At 67.7% G+C, this 23303-nt stretch overlaps 1 protein-coding gene and 1 long non-coding RNA gene across 2 annotated transcripts in view; one reads left to right on the top strand and one right to left on the bottom strand.

Annotated features, from left to right (window-relative positions):
• LAMB2 (laminin subunit beta 2) overlaps positions 1 to 23079 on the bottom strand; it is a 30300-nt gene extending 7221 nt beyond the window's left edge. Inside the window, exons 1-20 of the mRNA XM_074957295.1 lie at positions 22951 to 23079; positions 22262 to 22335; positions 19543 to 19731; positions 18333 to 18396; positions 17545 to 17747; positions 17074 to 17194; positions 16287 to 16475; positions 15933 to 16112; positions 15426 to 15538; positions 14136 to 14215; positions 13819 to 13954; positions 13374 to 13529; positions 12921 to 13048; positions 12571 to 12691; positions 11503 to 11695; positions 10729 to 10872; positions 10171 to 10402; positions 9576 to 9739; positions 3358 to 3582; positions 2695 to 2912 (exon numbers count right to left, since the gene is read on the bottom strand). Coding sequence (XP_074813396.1) covers positions 2695 to 2912; positions 3358 to 3582; positions 9576 to 9739; positions 10171 to 10402; positions 10729 to 10872; positions 11503 to 11695; positions 12571 to 12691; positions 12921 to 13048; positions 13374 to 13529; positions 13819 to 13954; positions 14136 to 14215; positions 15426 to 15538; positions 15933 to 16112; positions 16287 to 16475; positions 17074 to 17194; positions 17545 to 17747; positions 18333 to 18396; positions 19543 to 19731; positions 22262 to 22273 — 2868 coding nt within the window. The 5' untranslated portion in view covers positions 22274 to 22335; positions 22951 to 23079. The remainder of the gene's footprint in view (positions 1 to 2694; positions 2913 to 3357; positions 3583 to 9575; positions 9740 to 10170; positions 10403 to 10728; positions 10873 to 11502; positions 11696 to 12570; positions 12692 to 12920; positions 13049 to 13373; positions 13530 to 13818; positions 13955 to 14135; positions 14216 to 15425; positions 15539 to 15932; positions 16113 to 16286; positions 16476 to 17073; positions 17195 to 17544; positions 17748 to 18332; positions 18397 to 19542; positions 19732 to 22261; positions 22336 to 22950) is intronic.
• LOC141990327 (uncharacterized) lies at positions 4743 to 6817 on the top strand. The gene is made up of 2 exons (XR_012640153.1): positions 4743 to 4937; positions 6477 to 6817. It is a non-coding gene; the product is annotated as an uncharacterized LOC141990327 (long non-coding RNA).
• Positions 23080 to 23303: the final 224 nt, after the last annotated feature.

The raw sequence follows: 23303 nt of genomic DNA, 5'->3' as shown, positions 1-23303 counted from the left end.
CATCAGGCAGGCACTGAGCCCCTCCCCACCTTGGGGGCAGGCCTGTAGGGGGCAGGGAGGGGATGGACCTTCTCAGCTAGGGGTCGACCACGGGCGGTCTGGGGCCCTCGCCTTCTCCTCCAGGTGCCAGGGTCTCTTCATCATACCAGCCCCTAACCCATTCCAGGCCCCGCCCACCCTGCCCCAAACCCTGGGACGTGGGAATATTTTGTCATGTTTTTATGAGGGCTGTCTGTGCCTTGGTTTCCCTGCAGTGCTGCATGGCTCCCAGTGGGTGGGGAAGGGCTGGTTGCTCTCAGGGCAGGCAAAGCGATGTGGGCGTCTGGGCCTTGCTCCCCATGTCAGTGGGGGGTCTGAGAAGACACTGGCGACTGGCACCGAGCACACAACGCCCCAGAGGGACCTGGATTCCCTGCTGCCCCTGGGGGGCTGAACAATCCCCAGCTGAGATCAAAGCACTGGTGTGGGGGGGGGAGACCTGGGGCTCTCCCCTGGGCTCTGCTGAAGGAGGGCGGACAGCCAGAGCGTGCACCAAGGGGCTCCCTACAGCTGGCTGGGCGCTGGCTGAGCAGGGTGGCCGATGCTGCATCCTTCACGTCTCTGTGCCGCGCCGGGGGACAGCGCGGGGTGAACGTCACTGCAGCCGCTGGGCGCGGGGCATCGGGCCCTGCACAGTGGGCAGGGCTCTGCCTGGCTCTGCCTCAGGGGGACTAGCTGGGCAGAGCTCACGGGGCGGAGCAGGGGCTGGAGCCCAGAGGCCCGGTGTAAGGGGGCGGGGAAGCCACGTGGCTGACCCTGAGGGTCTGGTCCACTGCAGGGGGCCCCCAGAGCTGGTCCCAAAGCTGCTTAGTCCTGAGGGCTTTCTGCACCAAATAACTAAAAATTCTGCATATGATATTTTAAAATCCTGCAGATTGTATTTGTGAAATAAATGTGGAGGCTCCAGCATGGCACGGGGGAGCACAGGCCCCTGGCTGCACAGAGGCGGGAGATCACTGTGCAGCTCCCCCTGGGACACGGACTCAGCGACGAGGCTGCACCCAACCCTGACACAGCGCAAGGACTGGATCTGCCCCAGAAACACCCCAGGGCCCTGCCCCTCCCTGCCAGGTGACCAGGTGTGGGCAGGCAGCTCAGCAAGGCAGGATCTTAGTGTGGAGGGGCTTACCGTGCGCGGTGTTCATGGTATAGGTGTGGGTTGAGAGGGTTCTGTGTGGGACAATCTGGGTGTGGGTGGCTCAGTGGGGGGTCTGGATACGGAGGGGGATCTGGATGCACAGGGGCTTGTTGGGGGGTTCTGGGTGCAACAGTAATGGGTCTCTGCAGGGGGGTCCAGGTGAAGGTGGTTGGGGTGGGGTCTGGCTGTCGGGGGGATAGAGCTTGGCATGGGGGTTGGGTGGGTGGGGGAACAGCTCCCTGTACAGGGATCCCTCCCCCTGCAGCTGAGGAGCGATGGGTGCAGGAAGCGGGTGTGTGTGTGTCTGTGTGTGGGGGGGAGTTGGCAGAGCTTCCTACAGCCGGGGGAGAAATCTGGGGGTGGGTCTGTGTTCCGGAGTCCCCGGGCGATGCTCTGGAACTGCTCCCCATGAAGCCAGGCAGGACTCTGGGGAAGTCTCCTCTCTGGGAGCAGCCTGTCTGCAGGACACACAGCTCCCCCGGCTCCACCTTCCTGGGTCTGACCTCGGAGCATTCAGCATCCCCTGCCCCACTGTGCGCTTCCCACAGCGAGTCCACCCAGGCGGGGCTCCTGGGGAAGCCAGAGGGTCCTGCCCCCCAACTCCACAGTCAGACGGGACTCTCCGCCAGCCAGTAAAACAGAAGGTTTATTAGACGACAGGGACATGGTCTAACACAGAGCTTGTGGGTACAGAGAACAGGACCCCTCAGTAGGGTCCATCTTGGGGCAAGGGAGCCCAGACCCCAGGTCTGGGCCTCCCTCTCTTTCCCCAGCCAGCTCCAAACTGAAACTTTCCAGCCCCTCCTCTGGCCTCTGTCTCTTTCCCGGACCAGGAGGCCACCTGATCTCTTTGTTCTCCAACCCCTTCAACTTGCACCTTGCAGGGGGGAAGGGCCCAGGCCATCAGTCGCCAGGAGACAGGGTGTCGGCCATTCTCTGTGCAGACACCATCACACGGGCCCTCTAAGGCTCTGCACCAATCACACACCCTTATCCCACCACCTGGATACTTAAGAAGTGCCATGGAGAAACTGAGGCACCCACACAGTATTCAGAGAAAACATTATGAATATTCCCACTTCGTCACAGTCTGACACAGCCCTGGATGCCATGCAGGGAAGAGGAAGTCCCGTCCACCCCAGCCCAGCCGGGACTAGCAGCTGAGCCCGGTGCAGGGTAGGAGCCACCAGCAGGGTCCTCCACAGTCCCGCCCCCTGCCCCACAGTGATTTACTTCTCTGCTGGCTGCCCTGGGCACCCAAAACATACTGCTGGGGAGGGTCACATGAGCATTCATGGCTTCCCTTTGCTTCCCCATCAGAAAGTCATTTTTCTGCGGGGAAGCAAAGAAATCTGCGGGGGACATAAATTATGCGGATGTGCAATGGCACAGAATTCCCCCAGGAGTAAAACCTGGATCCGTAGCCCCACTCCTGGGGGCCATGACACTCCCCTGTCCTGCCTCCCGCCCTCTCCCCAGCCCAGTGCCCCCCACCCCACCCCCATGCTGGCTCTCACCTGGTTGCAAGCAGGGCCCAGCGAGTGCTGGGGGTGGCAGGCACAGGGCTCACAGCCCTTCCCGCTGGCCAGGTTCCAGAAGTTGGGGGCACAGCGGTCACAGCTCTGCCCCTGGACGCTGGGCAAGCACTGGCACTGCCCGCTGCGCCGATCACACCGGCACTCATCCTGCGTGCTGCACTCGCTGTGCTCTGTGCCCAGGATGTTACAGGAGCAGCCTGGGAACCCAGACAGCAGGGGCATCAGCAGGAAAGGGGGGCCCTGCTGAGACCTGGCTAAGGGCATGGGATGGGATGGGGCCTGGCCACATGGCACTGGCACCCAGTACCCATCGGGAGGACTGTGCGCCTGGTCCTCGTGGGGAGGCAGAGGGGGTTCTGTGCGCCTGGTCCTCGGGGGCCGTGGGCAGAGCGGGGGTCTGTGTGCCCGGTCCCCAGGAGGGAAGGGGGGGTCTGTGCGCCTGGTCCCCGGGGTGGGGGGGAGGGTCTGAGCATCTGGTCCCGGGCGGGTAGGGGGAAGTGTGCTCCCGGTCCCCGGGGGCGCTCAGATGCGAGGGTGACGAGCGTGGTCCAGGAGACTGGCAGGACAGAGCAGGGGAGGCCGGGCAGGCGCCTCCCGCCCAGGCCAGCAGCCCCGCAGTGCCCGAGCCCGGCCCGTACTCACGCCGGCAGCTGTGGCGGGTGGCGTCCCCGTAGTAGCCGGCCTGGCAGTGCTGGCAGTGTGCCCCCTCCGTGTGGTGCAGGCAGCGTCGGCAGTGCCCCGAGCGTGGCTCACACGCCTCCACGTCCAGCAGGTCAATGTTGCCATTGCACTGGCAGGGCTGGCAGCGCCCGCCGGCCTGCGAGGGGTTTCCGTAGTGACCAGGGGCACACTCCTCGCAGCGCAGACCTGCGGGAACGCCGGGGATCAGTGCCGGGAACGCTGCAGTGTGGGGCGCAGCACGGGCTGGAGGGGCCTGGCAGCGCCCCGCAGGCCGGCCAGCGCCCCCTCTGGGCAGCGCCCCCCCGCCAACTCCCCATTCTGCCCCCCACAGAGTCACAGCTAGCAGATGCTGGGCTGGAGAAGCCAGCAATACCCTGGTTAAGTAGAAACAGGATCCCTGTGGGAAAGTGTCATCTCAGGCCTGGGTCTAAGGGCTCCCTTGGGAAGGAAGCGGGGGTACTGCCATGTGGGGGGCAGGGAAGGGGGTACAGATTGTGACAAAGTGGGGGGTTCTCTTAGTGTTTTGCAGGAATATGGTGCGTGCCTCAGTTTCCCTGTTTGCTGCGTGTGTAACGAGGTGGCAGGAGAAGGTTTGTTGTTTTAGGGGACCAAGTGTGACCTTGCCTAGCAGCCGGGACCCCAGATAATGTCCTGGAGATGGGGTGTCACTGAGTGTGGGGGAGTCAGGGCCCTGCACCCCACACTTCCTGTGATTCACCATGACTCTCAGCCAGCCAGTAGAACAGAAGGTTTATTAGCCGACAGGAACACAGTCCCAAACAGAGCTTGTAGGTACAGAGAACAGGACCCCTCAGTCAGGTCCCTCTTGGGGGGTCAGGGGGAGCCCAGACCTGGGTTCTGGGCCTCCCACCATCTCCCCAGCCAACTGCAAATTGAAACCCCCTCCAGCAGCCTCACCCAGCCACCCCCCCGCCCCTCCTCCAGCCTTTGTCCAGTTTCCCCGGCAGAAGGTGTCACCTGGCCCGACCCCCTCCTGGCTCAGGTTACCTGCTAAGTGGGACTGTTCTTAATGTTTCCTCTGAATAGTGTGTGGGTGCCTCAGTTTCCCCTAGGCAGTTCTTAAGTATCTAGGTGGTGGGATAAGGGTGTATGATCATTGCAGAGCCCTAGAGGGCAGGTGTGTGCAGGGGTCTGGACACAGAGAATGGCCGACACCCTGTTTCCTGGCAACTGGTGGCCTGGGCCCTTCCCCCCTGCAAGGTGAGAACTAAAGGGTCGGAGAACAAAGGAATCAGGTGACCTCAAGGGACAAAGCCCAGAGGAGGAGGGGCTGGAGGGAGTTTCAGTTTGGGGCTGGCTGGGACATGGACCCAGCTGAGGGGTCCTGTTCTCTGCACCTACAAGCTCTGTTTTAGACCATGTTCCTGTCATCTAATAAACCTTCTGTTTTACTGGCTGGCGGAGAGTCACGTCTGACTGCGGAGTTGGGGGGCAGGACCCTCTGGCTGCCCCAGGAGCCCAACCAGGCGGACTCGCTGTGGGAAGCGCACGGCGGGGCAGGGGATGCTGAATGCTCCGAGGTCAGACCCAGGAAGGTGGAAGCTGTGTGAGCTGTGTGTCCTGCAGACAGGCTGCTCCCAGAGAGGAGACTTCCCCAGAGTCCTGCCTGGCTTCATGGGGAGCAGTTCCAGAGCATCGCCCGGGGACGCCGAGACAGTGCCACGCAGCATTCCCGGGTCACAGTCCCTACTCCCTCACATGGGGACCTTGGCCGGAGACCCCGGTGGGCGGAGGACAAAGGGTGGAGGAGGGGCTGTAGGGGAGGGGATATGGGGGCTCGGCTGGAAGCAGGGGTGGGGCTGGATTGGGACAAGGAGCAGCCCTGGGACTGGGAGGGGGACAGACCCAGCTGGCCAGGCCCGAGGCCCTCAGAGCTGCCTGGGCTGAGACACTCAGTAAACCTCCTATGTGATGCTGGCTGAGAGTCCGTGCAGGGTAAAGATGGGGGGCATTGCTCCCTCACGGGGGCTGGGGGTCCGGAGCGAGTGGACTCCCACAGGGGGCCCAGGGCAGAGCCAGGCTGTTGATGGCTCTGAGAGGTGTGATTCCAGGAGGCCAGGAGAGGTGTGATTCCAGGAGGTGATTCCAGGAGCCCAGAGGCTTAACCCCCGAGAGAGAGAGCGCCCCCGAGAAGGACTGTCACACTGAGGGGGGTTCCATACGGAGCCCGGAGAGCAGGGAAGGGGGCACAGCTAGGATGTGGGGGGAGGGTAGAGAAGGGGGTACAGCCATGCAGGGGAGGGAAGAGGGTACATCCAGGAAGTGGGGGAGGGTAGGGGGTACAGCCATGTGGGAAGAAGGGGGTGTGACGAAGTGGGGTTTTATTCACCTTGTTATGTTGCATGTGAGTCTCACTGTCCTGTGCGAATACTGTGTGTGCCTCAGTTTCCCTGTGTGCTGCACCAGTACTGGGGTGGTGGGAACTGGGTGTGTGATTTTTGCTGAGGCCCTCAGGGAAGGTGAGCCTGCCCAGCTGTTTGCAGCTGTGTAACCTGAGACCCAGGAGGGGGGTGCAACCCGGTGACACCTTTTGCCCGGAAAGCGAGACAAAGAGAAGGGGGAGCAGCAACGGGCGGGGGGAGGTCAGGTGGCTGGAGGCTGGCAGTCTGGGGGGAGGGAGGGGCAGGAAGGGCGGAATCCAGGCCGCCTGGCCCAGGACTCCCAAGATAGACTTGGCTGAAAGTTACTGATTTCTGTGCTAACAAGCTCTGTGTTAGACCATGTTCCTGTCGTCTAATAAACCTTCTGTTTCCCCGGCTGGCTGAGAGTCCCGTCTGACTGCGGAGTTGGGGGGCAGGACCCTCTGGCTTCCCCAGGACCCCGCCTGGGCAGACTCGCTGGGGAAAGCGCATGGTGGGGCGGAGGATGCTGAATGCTCCGAGGTCAGACCCAGGAAGGTGGAAGCCGGGTGAGCTGTGTGTCCTGCAGACAGGCTGCTCACAGAGAGGAGACTTCCCCAGCGTCCTGCCTGGCTTCATCGGGAGCAGTTCCAGAGCATGGCCCGGGACCCCGTGACAGGGGTGTGACGTTAGGAGTGTAATATCATATCTCATTGACAGGTGACGCAGGGCCAGAAAGAGTTAATGACCTCCCAGACTGACCTGGCCCAGGGCCCAACTTTAGAGACTGCTTAGGAAGAGATGGAAATGAGGAGAGCTGTGACTGCAGCCCGCACTGCTAGAGAGAGAAGGGGAGATGCTGGCTCAGGGCTTGTGATGTCAGCAAACGAGTCTTGTCTATTGCCACGGCTTTGATTCAAAGATCAAAACAGGAGTGTGAAGATCTAGGAAGACACTGGAGGGCAATAGTGTTGTTGTCTCTCTGTCTCGGGGAAGCTTGGGGTAACCTGTATCTGAACCGTTTAATGATAAATTACCCTGGGCTAATTGCCAGGATGTTTGGGAGAAGGAAGGTTGAGCCCGTTGTCTTCTCAGGCCAAGAGGCTGCTGGAAATGTACAAAAGGCCTGGGACACGATCCTTCTTCATCTCAGATCGGCTTTGGGTTTCAAGAAGGGGAAACCCTGAGCCATAAGGATTGAGATCCCCGGTCACTGATGGGAGTCACCCTGAACATGGACATTGGACTGTAACCTCTGGGCTGTTTCTAAAAGGACGTTTGGCCACTACAGACTCACCATCTCTGCTCGGTATCGTGACCTCAAGAACTGAACTCAGGTCGGTCTGTAGACTGATCTTTCTACCAACTCTCTCTCCCTTTTCTTTTCGAATAAACTGTAGTTTAGTTAACGAGAATTGGCTATCAGCGCGTATTTGGGGTAAGATCTAAGTTATCATCGGACCTGGGTCTGGGGCCTGATCCTTTGGGATTGGGGGAACCTGCTCTCTTATATGATGAGAGAAGATCTTCAGTAATCATCATCGTATCTGACGTGTGTCCGGAGGGAGGCCTGGGGCTGGCACTTTAGGGGCACTGCGTTGTGTGGACGTCTGAGTACCCAGGGAGGTGATACAGAGGCTGGTTTGGTAACTCTAAGGAGTGGAATATCCACCGGTGTTCGGGGTTTGTCTGCCCCAGTCTGTTTGCAGTTCACTCTGATTGAGTGCACTTAGGATGGAGCTGTCACAGGGTCCCTGGGCGATGCTCTGGAACTGCTCCCTATGAAGCCAGGCAGGACTCTGGGGAAGTCTCCTCTCTGGGAGCAGCCTGTCTTCAGGACACACAGCTCACACGGCTTCCACCTGCTCCGAGGTCAGACCCAGGAATTCAGCCTCCTCTGCCCCTCCGTGCGCTTCCCACAGTGAGTTCACCCAGGCGGCGTCCTGGGGCAGCCAGAGGGTCCTGCCCCCCAACTGCGCAGTCAGACGTGACTCTCAGCCAGCCGGGAAAACAGAAGGTTTATTAGATGACAGGAACATAGTCTAGGACAGAGCTTGTACGTGCAGAGAACAGGACCCCTCAGCCGGGTCCATTTTGGGGGGCAGTGAGCCAGACAACCACGTCTGCCCTTCAGTCCTCGTCCCCAGCCAGCCCCAAACTGAAACTCTCTCCAGCCCCACCTCCTCTGGGCTTTGTCCCTTTCCTGGGCCAGGAGGGCATAGCATTGTAGAATATCAGGGTTGGAAGGGACCTCAGGAGGTCATCTAGTCCAACCCCCTGCTCAAAGCAGGACCAATCCCCAACTAAATCATCCCAGCCAGGGCTTTGTCAAGCCTGACCTTAAGGGCACCTGATTCCTTTGTTCTCCAACCCTTTAGCTCTCACCTTGCAGGGGGAAAGGCCCAGGTCATCAGCTGCCAGGAGATAGAGTGTCGGCCATTTATGTACCCTGGCCCTTTGCTCTGCAACAATTACACCCCCTTATCCCACCACCTAGAGACTTAAGAAATGCCTAGGGGAATCTGAGGCATCCACACAGTATTCAGAGGAAACATTAAGAACAGTCCCGCTTCCTCACATCTCTCCCCCTTTCGAGACCGAACTGAGCGGGGTCACTTTAGCTGGTGACCTGGGGAAGTTCGAACCCACCAACGTTGCCATGGATGCCCCAGGATCTCTCCCATTCCTTGCATCGCTACAGACTAGGGACCGAATGGCTCGGCAGCAGTTCTGCAGAGAAGGACCTAGGGGTTACAGTGGAGAAGCTGGATATGAGTCAACAGTGTGCCCTTGTTGCCAAGAAGGCCAATGGCATTTTGGGATGTATAAGTAGGGGCATTGCCAGCAGATCGAGGGACGTGATCGTTCCCCTCTATTCGACATTGGAGAGGCCTCATCTGGAGTACTGTGTCCAGTTTTGGGCCCCACACTACAAGAAGGATGTGGAAAAATTGGAAAGAGTCCAGCGGAGGGCAACAAAAATGATCAGGGGACTGGAACACATGACTTACGAGGAGAGGCTGAGGGAACTGGGATTGTTTAGTCTGCGGAAGAGAAGAATGAGGGGGGATTTGATAGCTGCTTTCAACTATCTGAAAGGGGGTTCCAAAGAGGATGGCTCTAGACTGTTCTCAGTGGTAGCTGATGACAGAACGAGGAGTAATGGTCTCAAGTTGCAGTGGGGGAGGTTTAGGTTGGATATTAGGAAAAACTTTTTCACTAGGAGGGTGGTGAAACACTGGAATGCTGGTGGTGGTGGAGGTGGTGGAATCTCCTTTCTTAGAAGTTTTTAAGGTCAGGCTTGACAAAGCCCTGGCTGGGATGATTTAGTTGGGGTTGGTCCTGCTTTGAGCAGGGGGTTGGACTAGATACCTCCTGAGGTCCCTTCCAACCCTGATATTCTATGATTCTATGAGTGACCTCAGCTGGCTCTCACGGGCAGCACCGTCACAAGGGGGTACAGCCAGGAAGTGGGGGAGGGCAGGGGCTCCCGGCTCAGACAGAGCAGCACTGAGCTGCAGTGCCCAGGAGGACGAAGGCTGTGCAGGGCTGTGCCCCCCCCGTGCCCCCACCCGGCACCGCCCTGCAGGGGGCTGAGCTGCCCCACGGCCCTGGGGGTCCCCAGTGCAGCCGGGTGAAGCGGCCCGGTGCTGGCACAGCCACGCCCACCACTGGGGCTGCTGCTCCACGGCCGAGGAGCCAGGCAGACGGGGGGCCCCAGGGCCGAGGAGCCGGGCAGAGGGTGCTGGAGAGGAGCTGGCACTCCTGGCCCCAGAGCGGTGCTTCTGGTGGGTGCCCAAGGCCTGCGGGGGCACTCACCTGTGTAGCCGGGGTTGCAGTTGCAGATCACCTGGCGGGAGCGGCTGTCCTGGTGGCAGGAGGCAGCGAAGTGGCGGGCGCTGTTGGGCCCATCGGGGCAGGGGCAGGGGCGGCAGCGCTCCCCCGAGACCAGTATGGGGTTCCCGTAGTGGCCAGCTGCACACCTGTGGGGGGAGGCAGTGAGAGCCAGGGGGAGGCCCAGCCCTGGGGACACCTGACTGCACCCCTTCCCTGAGGGGGGGCCTGCGTGGCCACGCCCCACCCTCCCTTCCTGCTGCTCCACATGTCAGAGCCCCTGCCCCACTGGGCCAGCACCAGCCGGGTCGTGAGCACAATGGGGTATGAACCCTCTGTGTAACTCTGTGCCCAGCCCCTTGGCACTGCCACCCATTGGGGGGAGGGAATTGATGTTCTCCCTGACACCATGGTCCATGCTCTGGGAGAGCCCGGCTGGCACTGAGGCTCCCACCCTGGGAGACCCCCACCAGCGCCTGCCCAGGGAGAGCCCCCTGGCACCACGGCCCCCGCCCCAGGAGAGCCCCCTGGCACCGCGGCCCCCGCCCCAGGAGAGCCCCCTGGCACCGCGGCCCGTCACCTCTGGCATCTGTCGCCATCCGTGTGGTCGCGGCAGTGCAGGCAGCTGCCGGTCCGCGGGTCGCACTCCTCTGCGTGCCCGTTGCACTGGCAGGGCTGGCAGTGGGGGAAGCCCCAGGAGCCAGGCTGGCAGCGGTCGCAGCGGGGCCCGAAGGCGCCCGGCCGGCAGGGGCACTGCCCACTGAAGCTGTCGCAGAAGCTGCTCAGGGCCCCGTCACTGCTGCACTGGCAGGCTGCAAGAGGGAGGCCATGAGAGGGGCTGGGCACTGCCCGGGCACTGCCCACCCAGCCCAGCCAGGGCCCCAGGGCACTCACCGGGGCACAGGGCAGGTGGGAGAGACGCCCCCACCCAGAGTCCATCCCCTGGGAACCGGGGACCCTCACCGTGGAACAGAGTCCCCCAGACAGGTGTGAGGGGGAGGCTTGGGACCCCTCCTCTGGGGAAGCCTGCTGGGGGAGGGATGGGGGTGAGGAGCCCGCACCGGGGGAGGAGGTGGTCAGGGCAAGGAGCCCCCATTGGGAGAGGGGCCCTCATCGGGGGGGGAAGGGCGTCACTCACCTCGGCATCCGCTGGGCCCGAAGCCAAAGGTGCCCGGGGAGCAGCGGTGGCAGCGACGCCCCATCACGCCAGGCTTGCACTGGCACTGCCCCCCGCGGGGCTGGCACTCGGAGCTCAGCGAGCCCTGAGGGTCGCACAGGCAGGCTGTGGGCAGACAGATGAGTGCGTGACCCATGGGCAGAGGAAAGGGGGCAGCTTGTGCCCAGGCATCCCAGCCCAGGGACAGGGCGCACCCCCCTCCCTGGAACACACTGCCCAGGCCCGGGGACCCCCCAAAATAGACCACCCAGAACCGGGGACCCTCCCAAATACACCGCTGGGAACCGGGGACCCCGCCGAATACACCGCCCAGAGCCGGGGACCCCCCAGAATAGACCACTCGGAACCAGGGTCCCCGCCAAATACACCGTCCAGGCCTGGGGACCCCCCAAAATAGACCACCTGGAACCGGGGACCCTCCCAAATACACCGCCCGGAACCAGGGACCCTCCCAAATACACTGCCCGGACCTGGGGACCCCCCAAAATAGAGCGCCCGGAACCGGGGACCCTCCCAAATACACCGCCCGGAACCGGGGACCCTCCCAAATACACCGCCTGGAACTGGGGACCCCTCCCCAATACACTGCCTGCAACCGGGGACCCCCCCTCGATATATGCTACCTGAAAACCCCACCCCCCACCCCCGAACCAGGCTAGCAGATGGCAAGGGTCGTTCCCATCCTGGCACTGGCTGGCGCTGCCCAGGGAGTGCATGGCGGGCGGGGGCACTCACGCAGCGCCCCGCCGTGGATGATGGCCGACATGCTGGTGAGCAGGCTGGTGCACACTTCGCTGGCGGGTGCCTTGCCCACGGGCCAGGCGTGCTGGCCACAGCGGTACCGCTCGAAGGCCTCCCTACGCCCCATGGCGCCCGCGTCGCCCGCGATGAACATCTCCATGGAGGAATAGCGCGGCACCAGCACCAGCTGGAGGGGAGAGAGGTCAGCCAGAGCCGGGGCGTGCTGGTCCCCCCGGCACGGCCCTGCCCTACCGGCACCCAGCTGGCACGGCCCTGCCCCCCCGCCCTCCTCGCCGGCACGGCCCTGTCCCCCCCGTCCTCCTCGCCGGCACGGCCCTGCCCTACCAGCACCCACCTGGCACGGCCCTGCCCCCCCGCCCTCCTCGCCGGCACGGCCCTGCCCTACTGGCACCCACCTGGCACGGCCCTGCCCCCCCACCCTCCCCGCCGGCACGGCCCTGTCCCCCCCGCCCTCCCCGCCGGCACGGCCCTGCCCTACCGGCACCCACCTGGCACGGCCCTGCCCCCCCGCCCTCCTCGCCGGCACGGCCCTGCCCTACTGGCACCCACCTGGCACGGCCCTGCCCCCCCACCCTCCTCGCCGGCACGGCCCTGTCCCCCCTGCTCTCCTCGCCGGCACGGCCCTGCCCTACTGGCACCCACCTGGCACGGCCCTGCCCCCCCGCCCTCCTCGCCGGCACGGCCCTGCCCCCCCCGCCCTCCCCGCCGGCACGGCCCTGCCCTACCAGCACCCACCTGGCACGGCCCTGTCCCCCCCGCCCTCCTCGCCGGCACGGCCCTGCCCTACTGGCACACACCTGGCCTGGCACGGCCCCAGCCCCTGCTCTCCCCCCCAGTGAGGCCCCAGCCCCCCAGTGCCCCTGTTGGCCGACCAGCACACAGCTGGGCCAGGTGCGGCCCTTTCCCCATGGCCCCCCCCGTCCTAACAGCACAACAACCCCCTCCGCCCAGCGTGGCCCCGCACCCCCTCATCACCCACACCCGCCGTGGACCTGTCAGCCAGGCCCAGCATGGCACAGCCCCCCAGCTCCCCAGGCTCACCGAGTCGAGCAGGATGCTGGCGCCGGGCACCGCCGGGCGGGACGTGTAGCGGGCGAGCTCCAGGCGCAGGGTGTAGCTGACGCCGCGCTCCAGGCAGACGGGCTGGGGCAGCAGCACGTACCTGCAGGGATGGGAGCCAGGCTCAGCTGCCCTCAGCCGCGGGATGGGGGCACCCCCCCCAGATCCACGGGCACCTGCCAGCCCGGCAGCACTCCCCGCCCAGCGTCACCCAGGCAAATTCTTCTCCCGTGCCTGGCCACCAGCCACCCCTAGCCACCCAACTACGCTCCCCCACTCCCTGAGCCATGCCGGGCACCCCCTCCCCCCAGGCACCCTGCCCACCTGCTCACCTGGCCCTGGGCGGCAGTGCCGTGGCCAGCCGGTCGTCAGCAGGGATGGTGTTCCCACAGGGGCTGCCGGTGGGGATGGGCCCGGGGCGCAGCACCCACAGCTTCACCTCCTCCCATGGCTCCGGGAGCTGAGAGCCGGGAGAGCCAGTCAGAGCGGGCAGGGGGCACGGGCCTGGGGCCAGAGTGAGGAGCTGGGGGGGGGCAGTGGCCCAGGGCCGCAGGCGGGAACCCAGGGTGGGGGGCAGAGGCCCAGGGCCGCAGGCGGGAGCCCAGGGTGGGGGGCAGAGGCCTGGGGCGGCAGGCGGGAGCCCAGCTGGGGGACAGTGGCCCGGGGCAGCAGGCGGGAACCCAGGGTGGGGGGCAGTGGCCTGCGGCCGCAGGCGGGAACCCAGGGTGGGGGGCAGAGGCCCGGGGCCGCAGGCGGGAGCTGGGGGTCGCTGGCCCAGGGCTCACCTGGGGCTCGTAGCGGATCACCACGTCGTACTCCATGGAGGCGGGCACGTCGCTGACCAGGAACTCCATGGCACCGCCCTCTGGCACGTGGGCAAACCCAGCCCCCGTCCACGTGGCTGGCCGGCCCGGGGGCTGTGCCCGCTCCACCACTGCGCCCTGCCATGAAGGAGCCATCAGGAATGGCCCCTCCTCCGCGTGTCCCAAGGGGGCGCAGCCTGGCACTGCACACAGCGGCCTGCCCTGGCACCCCGCTCTCCCAGCTGGCTGCCGGGTGCTGAGCGGGGCCCGCCGGCCCGGCTCCCAGGGCTCTGGATCCTTGGCCCAGATGTTGCGGGTGCTGCCAGGGGCTCGCCCCCCGGCCCAGGTTTCCCCCGGGTGCCCTCCGGGGCAGGCCCAGCCCCACCCCGTGCGCTGGCAGCCGAACGCCAGGGCCGGCCCGTCTCACCTGGCGCAGCCGGGCCTCCTCCGCCTCGTAGGTGTAGTGGTCCAGGCGGGCGAGGTAGAAGCCAGCCTTCACCCGGCTGCACGTCCGGCCCACCATGTGGCTGCGGCAGGGGCAGCGCCCCGTCTCGACGGCACACCTGGCAGGAGAGCGGGTCAGAGCAGGAGCGCTGGGCCCCTCTGCCCACGGACAGGGCGTGACCCCCACCCCCCAGCCCCTGCAGAGCGGGCCCCGCCCTGCCCGTGAGCAACCCCCTGCCCCCAGCCCCACGGGTTCATGCCCAGGGTGAGGCCACGGCCCCGGGCCCAGGACCCACTCACTGGTTGTTGTGGGCACCTCCCACGTCGCAGTCACAGGAGCGGCAGCCGAGCGGGTCGTGGCCGAGAGCCCAGTGCTCGGGCTGGGGACAGAGACTGCGTTAGTGACCGGTCCGCCTGACCCTGCCCGGCTCCGCCCAACCCGACCCCACCAGGCCCTGCTCGCCCCTGCCCAACCCGACCCGCCCAACCCTGCCTGACCCTGCCCGGCTCCGCCCAACCCGACCTGCCCAACCCAACCCCACGAGGCCCTGCCCGACCCTGCCCGGCCCCGCCCAACCCAACCCGCCTGGCCCTGGCCAACCTGCCCAACCCTACCCGGCCCTGCCCAACCCCGCCTGACCCTGCCCGGCTCCTCCCTACCCGACCCCATCCAGCCCCGCCCTACCCGCCAGGCCCTGCCCACCCGACCCGCCCAACCCTGCCCAGCTCCGCCCATCCCTCTAGGCCCTGCCCAGCCCTGCCCAACCCCGCCTGACCCTGCCCAGCTCCGCCCAACCCCGCCTGACCCTGCCTGGCTCTGCCCAACCCCACCCTGCCCCGCCCAACCCAACCGGCTAGACCCTGCCCGGCCCCGCCCAACCCGACAGTCCCGAGCCCCGCCCAACCCAACCTGCCCAACCCCTGCCCAGCCCCGTCCAACCCACCAGGCCCTGCCTAACCCAACCTGTCTGACCCCTGCCCTGCTCCGCCCAACCTGCCAGGCCCTGATCCCACCCAACCCACCAGGGCTCGGCCTTGCCCAGCCCCACCCGCCTGCCCCCTGCCCCGCTCAGTTGGCCTAGCCCCTGCCCCCTGGTGTGACAAATTGGGAATGTTCTTATTTTCTCTGAATACTGTGTGTGCCTCAGTTTCCCCTGTGTGTTATTCAAGTGTCCAGGTGGTGGGTTAAGGGTGTATAATCGTGGCAGCGATGCCTAGAGGGCAGGTGGGAGTGCCACGGGCTGCACTGTAGCCGGGTAACTGATGGCTGAAGCCCGTCCCCAGCCAGAGGGTCCTGGCTGACTTCATTCAGGACGGTTCCAGAGTACCCAGCCTGTGAATGCGAGACACCTGGCTCCACTCCTCCTCCCACCAGCCAGTACCCCCGATCCCCGGGCACAGGCCAGGGCCTGGCAGCACACCGAATCCCAGGAGCGGGGCCCCGGCAGGCCAGGCCAGGCACAGCCCCAGGAAGGGGCCCAGTGGGACAGCCCTCAAGCACCCCCAGCCCGTGACACCCCCTGGGGGGGCCTGAGGTGGCAGCCCAGGGCCGATGCTGTGGGGAGGCGCTGCCCGTAGGCTGGCACTCACCAGGCACTGGTCGCACCTTTGGCCAGTCACCAAGCGCTTGCAGAAGCAGTTGCCGCTGACGGGGTCGCACTGGGTCCCGCCCGACACCGTCCCCTGGGGGTGGCACTGGCAGCCTGATGTGGAGAGTGGGTGAGAGGGAGTCGCAGGCCAGCCCCACCCCACAGCGCAGCGCCCTGCCCCGCCCCCACAGCGCCCCCTGCTGGGAACTCCCCCCCAGCCAGCGCCCTGCCCCGCCCCCACAGTGCCCCCTGCTGGGAACGCTCCCCCAGCCAGCGCCCTGCCCCGCCCCCACAGCGCCCCCTGCTGGGAGCTCCCCCCCAGCCAGCGCCCTGCCCCGCCCCCACAGCGCCCCCTGCTGGGAACGCCCCCGCAGCCAGCGCCCTGCCCCGCCCCCACAGCGCCCCCTGCTGGGAGCTCCCCCCCAGCCAGCGCCCTGCACCGCCCCCACAGCGCCCCCTGCTGGCTGAGGCGGGACTGGCAGCTGGCCCCGTGGCCGGAGGTACGCACGCTGGCAGCCCTGGGGGTTGTCCGCGCTGAGCCCGAAGAATCCCGGCTTGCACCGCTGGCAGCGCGGGCCCTGCGTGTGCTCCTTGCAGCGGCACTGCCCGGCGAGCAGCCCCAGCGCCGGGTCGTCGTGGGCGTCACAGATCCCGCCGTCCAGGGCGCCGGCCGGGTCACAGTCACAGGCTGCGGAGCCCCAAACGGGCAGAGTCAGACGGGGCCCAGCCCCCCAAGCCATGCCCTCCCCCCAAGGGAAAGGCCCCCCTGACCTCCCTCCCTGAGACAGGGCTCAGCTGGACACAGACCCCCGCAGCGAGGGCTCGGGGCCTGTTCTCCACCCCCGGCCCCAGGGCCCCTCACCTCGGCAGGCCCCGGGGTCCCGCAGGTCCCTGCCGGGGTCCCTGTAGTAGAAGGGTTTGCAGAGCTGGCAGCTGCGGCCCATGGTGTTGTGCTGACAGTCGTCACAGACGCCCCCGCTGGCGTTGCCCGTGGCCAGGTACACGGCCATGTCGAAGTGGCACCGGCGAGAGTGCTGGTTACAGTTACACCCTGCCGAGACACCGGTGCCATCCGGTAATCCAGCCCCCGCCACGCTGCCTGGTGCCCAACCCGGCCCCCAGCCCAGCCCCCAGCCAGGCCCCCCAGCCCCTGGCTCCACCACCCGGCCCCCCGCCCTGCTGCCCAGCCCCCACCCAACCACGCCACCCAGCCCCACCACCCGGCCCCCCACCCTGCTGCCCAAGCCCCGGCCCCACCCCCAGCCTGCTTCCCAACCCCTGGCCATGCCACCCAGCCCTGCTGCCCAGCCCCGCCACCCAACCACACCACCCAGCCCCCAGCCCCACCACACGGCCCCCCGCCCTGCTGCCCAAGCCCCGGCCCCACCCCCAGCCCCCCATCCTGCTTCCCAACCCCTGGCCACGCCACCCAGCCCTGCTGCCCAGCCCTGCCACCCAACCATGCCACCCTGCCCCTGGCCCAGCTCCCACCAAGCCCCCAGCCCTGCCGCCCGTCCCTGGCCCCTCCACCTGGCCCCCCGCCCTGCAGCCCAGCCCCGCCACCCAACCATGCCACCCTGCCCCCGGCCCAGCCCCCGCCAAGCCCCCAGCCCTGCCGCCCGTCCCTGGCCCCTCCGCCCGGCACTCACTCCTGCAGGCGTTGGTGCTGCGCCCCTCGGCCGGGCGCCAGGGCAGGTCGTTGTAGAAGCTGCTGCACCTCTCACAGTTCAGGCCCTGCGTGTTGTGTTTGCAGGCGCACCTGCCATGCACCTGCCGAGGGGGCGGGCGTGAGAGACGTGCCACGGCCCTGCTAGCCCCAGCCACGCCCAGCCCGGGCCCATGCCCCTGCTGCCCAAAGCCAGACTCCTGGGGAGCTTGGTCTCCAGGCTCGGTCACTTCTCAGACTCCGCTCTGCAAACAGAGGGCCAAGCCGTGCCAGGCAGCCGGGGCTCTTGGGGCCAGGCCCTGCCAAGACCCACAGCCACCACGGCCCAACCCGGCCCATGCCCGTCAGCAAGGGCTCTGCCCCCAGGCGCGGCAGGGCCACACAGCCCGTGGGGCTTGGAGCTGGGAGTTCCCAGCGTGGGGGGAGGTGGCAGGGCGGGCAGCGCAGCCCCTACCATGCCCTCCAGGTTGGCGTGGGCGCCGGGGGCGGGCGCGCACTCGGAGGCGTGGCCGTAGCAGAAGCAGCTCCCACGCAGCACCAGCTCGTAGAGGGCGTAGTAATACTTCTCCTGGATCTCCCGCCGCGAGTCCAGCAGGTTGTCGCCCAGCGTGTGCAGCCGGGTCAGGTTCACCCGCAGGTTGGTGACGCGCAGCAGATCTGGGGGCAGATGTCACCCACTGCAATGCTCCAGCGCAATGCCGGGGTGGGGGGGGAGCTCACCCAGCCCATCTCCTGGGGTCGGCCAGGGGAGCCCGTGGGGGGACCCCAGGAGACCAGGGCGAAAAGCAGCCGCAGCCAGAAGAACCCAGCCCCAAACAGATCAGAGCAGCACAGGCCCCGGGACAGACACGAGCTGGGCTTGGTACAGCGAAGGCTCAGGGCTGGAGCTGCCTGCCCCTCCCCAGGACCCCCCATGCCCTGCTTCCCAGGACTCCCCCAGGACCTCCCCCGCCCCTTCTCAGGAACCCCCCCGTGCCGCCTCAGGATCCCCCCACCCTGCTTCCCCAGGACCCCCCCCACCAGGAACTTCACTGCCCCTCTCCAGGACCCCCCGCGCCCCCAGGATCCCTCCACCCCACCTCAGGACCCCTCGTGCCTCCCCAAGACCTACCAACCCTCCCCAGGCCGGGCCTGTGCTCAGGACCGGATCCCCCGGCCTGTGCTGCTCTGAGATCTGGGCCGGGATCTCCCTGCACCTGTCTGGGACCTGGGCATTGTCCCGCTGGGCAGAGCTGGACTCACTCTGGATGGCCGGGCTGTAGGGGTCTCGGATGGGGATGGCTGGGTCCAGGACTCTGTAGATGACCTGCAATACGGAGAAATGCCCCTCAGTCCCGAGTGCCGGCTGCGGGACAGTCCAGGGGCCCCGGCGGGGTGGGGTGCCCGCCTGCCGTGCTCATTTCACAGGACCCAAGGGGCCCGGAGGTGCTGCCCGGCGTTGGCCAGTGGCACACCAGGCTCGGGCCCAGGACAGAGGGGAAGCAGACTCAGCCCAGCATGGCCCCTCGCCCCTTAGCTGGGAGGCTTTGGAAGGAAGAGCTCCCGTGTTTGGCTGCTGCCAGCCGCCCCCTGGGGAGAAGGGACGTGGTTGGGGCTGGAGCTGTCCCCTCCCGTCCCCCAAAGACAAACAACAAGCACCCGGGAGGGGAGGGGGAGACCGGACCAGCAAAGAGAAAATGCAGCTGCTGGCTCGGCTACTGACTTCCCGGGCCAGCGGGGACACAGACCAGCCGGCCGAGCAGCCCCAGACGGCCCAGCACCAGGCGCGCCGAGCCCTGCTCCCACCGGCCTCTCCCTGGCCCAGACAGCCTCGGTTAGACCCCAAGACAGACGGTGGGGGAGAAAAGGGGCGCACAGGGTGGGGGGAGGGGCAGGTCTCCCTTTCCCTGGCTGTTTGGGACCGAGCTGGAGCCGTGGAAGGGACGTCCTCTGGCTCCCTCCTTTGTCTGGTCAGGACAGCTCTAGGGACCAGGATCGGGACAGGGACGGCTCTAGGGATAGGGCCGGCCCTAGGGATTGGGATCAGGATCGGGCCGGCCCTCAGGATGGGGTCGGCCCTCGGGATCGGGACCGGGCCAGCGAAGGCCCAGTGACGTTACGGCGAAGCTGGGGTCCCAGGACACGGAGGGGTGGAAGTGCAGGCCAGGAGCCAGGTTTTCCCCCCAGGGTCTCTCTCGGGGGACCCAGAAGAGAGCTGGGGGAACAGCCCAGCCCACCAATAGGCCTCATTTCCCACCCCCAAGGGTGGGTGGCCGATTTCCCGTCCCTCCTGCTCAGCAGGTCTTTGGTCTGCACTGACCCCCAGTGCCTGTCCCGTGGCAGGGCCAGCCCCGCCCCCGCCTGCTCGCAATCGGGGAAAGGTCCGCGCCCGCGCCGGGTGCAGGATCTCATAGGCCCGCAACCAGCCCACGGGCCAGGGCAGGCGGGGCCACGGCCAAGGACCCCCACTTACCTCCCCCTCGCTGGAGGGCTCGATGTCCGAGTAGCGGGACTCACAGATGACATCATCCACCCTGCGCAGGGGCGCGGGGGCAGCGCTGGGGAAGGCCGACGCGCAGTCATAGGCGAAGTAGCGATAAACCTTCCAGGTGCGGCCGAAATCCGCCGAGCGCTCGATCAGCATGGCCGCCGGGCGGAAGGTCTGTGGGGAGAGACATGGGGGAGATGGATGCGCCCCCAGCATGGCCCTGGGCGGGGTGTCGTGGGGGCGGGAAGCTGGGTGCGCCCCCAGCATGCCCCTGGGCGGGGTGTCGTGGGGGAGGGGAGCTGGGTGCGCCCCCAGCATGGCCCGGGGCGGGCTGTCGTGGGGGAGGGAAGCTGGGTGCGACCCCAGCATGGCCCGGGGCGGGGTGTCGTGGGGGAGGGGAGCTGGGTGCGCCCCCAGCATGGCCCGGGGCGGGGTGTCGTGGGGGAGGGAAGCTGGGTGCGCCCCCAGCATGGCCCTGGGTGGGGTGTCGTGGGGGAGGGGAGCTGGGTGCGCCCCCAGCATGGCCCTGGGTGGGGTGTCGTGGGGGAGGGGAGCTGGGTGCGCCCCCAGCATGGCCCTGGGTGGGGTGTCGTGGGGGAGGGGAGCTGGGTGCGCCCCCAGCATGGCCCTGGGCGGGGTGTCGTGGGGGAGGGGAGCTGGGTGCGCCCCCAGCATGGCCCGGGGCGGGGTGTCGTGGGGGAGGGAAGCTGGGTGCGCCCCCAGCATGGCCCTGGGTGGGGTGTCGTGGGGGAGGGGAGCTGGGTGAGCCCCCAGCATGGCCCTGGGTGGGGTGTCGTGGGGGAGGGGAGCTGGGTGCGCCCCCAGCATGGCCCGGGGCGGGGTGTCGTGGGGGAGGGGAGCTGGGTGCGCCCCCAGCATGGCCCGGGGCGGGGTGTCGTGGGGGAGGGAAGCTGGGTGCGCCCCCAGCATGGCCCTGGGTGGGGTGTCGTGGGGGAGGGGAGCTGGGTGAGCCCCCAGCATGGCCCTGGGCGGGGTGTCGTGGGGGAGGGAAGCTGGGTGCGCCCCCAGCATGGCCCTGGGTGGGGTGTCGTGGGGGAGGGGAGCTGGGTGAGCCCCCAGCATGGCCCTGGGCGGGGTGTCGTGGGGGAGGGGAGCTGGGTGCGCCCCCAGCATGGCCCGGGGCGGGGTGTCGTGGGGGAGGGAAGCTGGGTGCACCCCCAGCATGGCCCTGGGTGGGGTGTCGTGGGGGAGGGGAGCTGGCTGCGCCCCCCGCACGGCCCGGGGCGGGGTGTCGTGGGGGAGGGGAGCTGGGTGAGCCCCCAGCATGGCCCGGGGTGGGGTGTCGTGGGGGAGGGGAGCTGGGTGAGCCCCCAGCATGGCCCGGGGCGGGGTGTCGTGGGGGAGGGGAGCTGGGTGAGCCCCCAGCATGGCCCGGGGTGGGGTGTCGTGGGGGAGGGGAGCTGGGTGAGCCCCCAGCATGGCCCGGGGCGGGGTGTCGTGGGGGAGGGGAGCTGGCTGCGCCCCCAGCATGGCCCCGGGCGGGGTGTCGTGGGGGAGGGGAGCTGGGTGCACCCCCAGCATGGCCCGGGGCGGGGTGTCGTGGGGGAGGGGAGCTGGGTGCGCCCCCAGCATGCCCCTGGGTGGGGTGTCGTGGGGGAGGGGAGCTGGGTGCACCCCCAGCATGCCCCTGGGTGGGGTGTAGTGGGGGAGGGGAGCTGGCTGCGCCCCCAGCATGGCCCGGGGTGGGGTGTCATGGGGGAGGGGAGCTGGGTGAGCACCCAGCATGGCCCTGGGCGGGGTGTCGTGGGGGAGGGGAGCTGGGTGCACCCCCAGCATGGCCCGGGGTGGGGTGTCGTGGGGGAGGGGAGCTGGGTGCGCCCCCAGCATGGCCCGGCGCGGGGTGTCATGGGGGAGGGGAGCTGGGTGAGCCCCCAGCATGCCCCTGGGCGGGGTGTCGTGGGGGAGGGGAGCTGGGTGCGCCCCCAGCATGCCCCTGGGCGGGGTGTCGTGGGGGAGGGGAGCTGGCTGCGCCCCCAGCATGGCCCTGGGCGAGGTGTCGTGGGGGAGGGGAGCTGGGTGCGCCCCCAGCATGGCCCTGGGCGGGGTGTCATGGGGGAGGGGAGCTGGGTGCGCCCCCAGCATGGCCCTGGGCGAGGTGTCGTGGGGGAGGGGAGCTGGGTGCGCCCCCAGCATGCCCCTGGGCGGGGTGTCGTGGGGGAGGGGAGCTGGGTGCGCCCCCAGCATGCCCCTGGGCGGGGTGTCGTGGGGGAGGGGAGCTGGCTGCGCCCCCAGCATGGCCCTGGGCGAGGTGTCGTGGGGGAGGGGAGCTGGGTGCGCCCCCAGCATGCCCCTGGGTGGGGTGTCATGGGGGAGGGGAGCTGGGTGCCCCCCAGCATGCCCCTGGGCGGGGTGTCGTGGGGGAGGGGAGCTGGGTGCGCCCCCAGCATGCCCCTGGGCGGGGTGTCGTGGGGGAGGGGAGCTGGCTGCGCCCCCAGCATGCCCCTGGGTGGGGTGTCATGGGGGAGGGGAGCTGGGTGCCCCCCAGCATGCCCCTGGCCGGGGTGTCGTGGGGGAGGGGAGCTGGGTGTGCCCCCAGCTTGGCCTGGGCAGGGCGTGGGGACAGGTTGGGGGCGGTGAAGGGACAGGACTGGTGGCTCCCAGGAGGCCTGGCATGTCCCCCCATGTCCCGGGGAGGCCTGGCCTGGGCGAGGGGGCCCCGCGCCCGCCCCAGGCAGGGACCCACCTTGAAGGTCATGATGAGGTGGGTGAAGTGGAACTCGGCCTCCAGGTCCAGGCGGATGGTGACGTGCTCCACGCCTGCGGAGACGGGGCTGTGAGCTCTGTGGGGGCTGCAGTGGGGCCAGGGCGAGGCCCCCTCGGATCCCGGTTGCTGTCAAGGACTCGGCTACCTCCACCGGGCAGGGGGCCAGGTGGCAAAAAGCCAGGCCAGGGTGGGTCCGGCCCGCTGAGTCAGCGCTTCCCCGCGTGGGAGGGAAGGGAAGGAGAGGGCCCCAGGGACCCCCAGCCCACACCGCCGCCACAGCCAGCCCATGGGCCCCACGCTGGCAGCCAGCCCCTCTCCTGCATAGGGGAACACAGGGGCCATACTGAGTCGGACCCTGGCCTGTCTCTGTGGTGGGGGGACCCCAAGGCCCAGCCCCCACAAGGCTGCCACCTACCCCCCAGGGGCTGGATGGGGATGGCTTGGCCCAGGGGGGCAGAGCAGATCAGGACTCCTGGGGGAGCGGGCAGAGCCTGGCCCCACACACATGGGCCAGGCAGTCTGGACAATGGGGCTCTCTGCAAGGGAGCTGGGGGTCACCGAGGGGGACTGGTCAGAGCCTGGGGGCAGGGCTGAGCCGAGCAGGGGGTGGGGCTGGGGTCCCGAGGGGGGCTGACCTGGGGGGGGGCTGGGGGCAGGGCTGGGCTCACCGTTCTCTGACTGCCACCAGGCCTTCCTGCGGTGGGGCGCGAAGGAGGGGATGGCGTTCTCGATGCCATGGCTGACGGGGTTGGCCAGCGGGGAGTAGGGCCGGCGCGAGTCGCACACAAAGCACTTCTTCTCCTCCTGCAACAGAGCCCTTAGCATGCACCCACCTCCTCCCTCCCGCCCCACTCCCTCCCCAGCGACTCCTGCCCCACGAGCCCCCCGCCCCAGCCTGCCCCGGCCCGCAGCGCCCCCGGCCCCAGCATACCCCTGCCCCGCAGTGCCCCCCGCCCCAGCCTGCCACGCCCCCGGCCCCAGCATACCCCTGCCCTGCAGTGCCCCCCGCCCCAGCCCGCAG

The sequence above is a fragment of the Natator depressus genome, chromosome 7, assembly GCF_965152275.1.
Source record: "Natator depressus isolate rNatDep1 chromosome 7, rNatDep2.hap1, whole genome shotgun sequence".
In the NCBI taxonomy this organism is placed as follows: Eukaryota; Metazoa; Chordata; order Testudines; family Cheloniidae; genus Natator; species Natator depressus.
The sequence above is the reverse complement of the archived record's forward strand: the minus strand, read 5'-3'. Positions and strand labels throughout refer to the sequence as shown.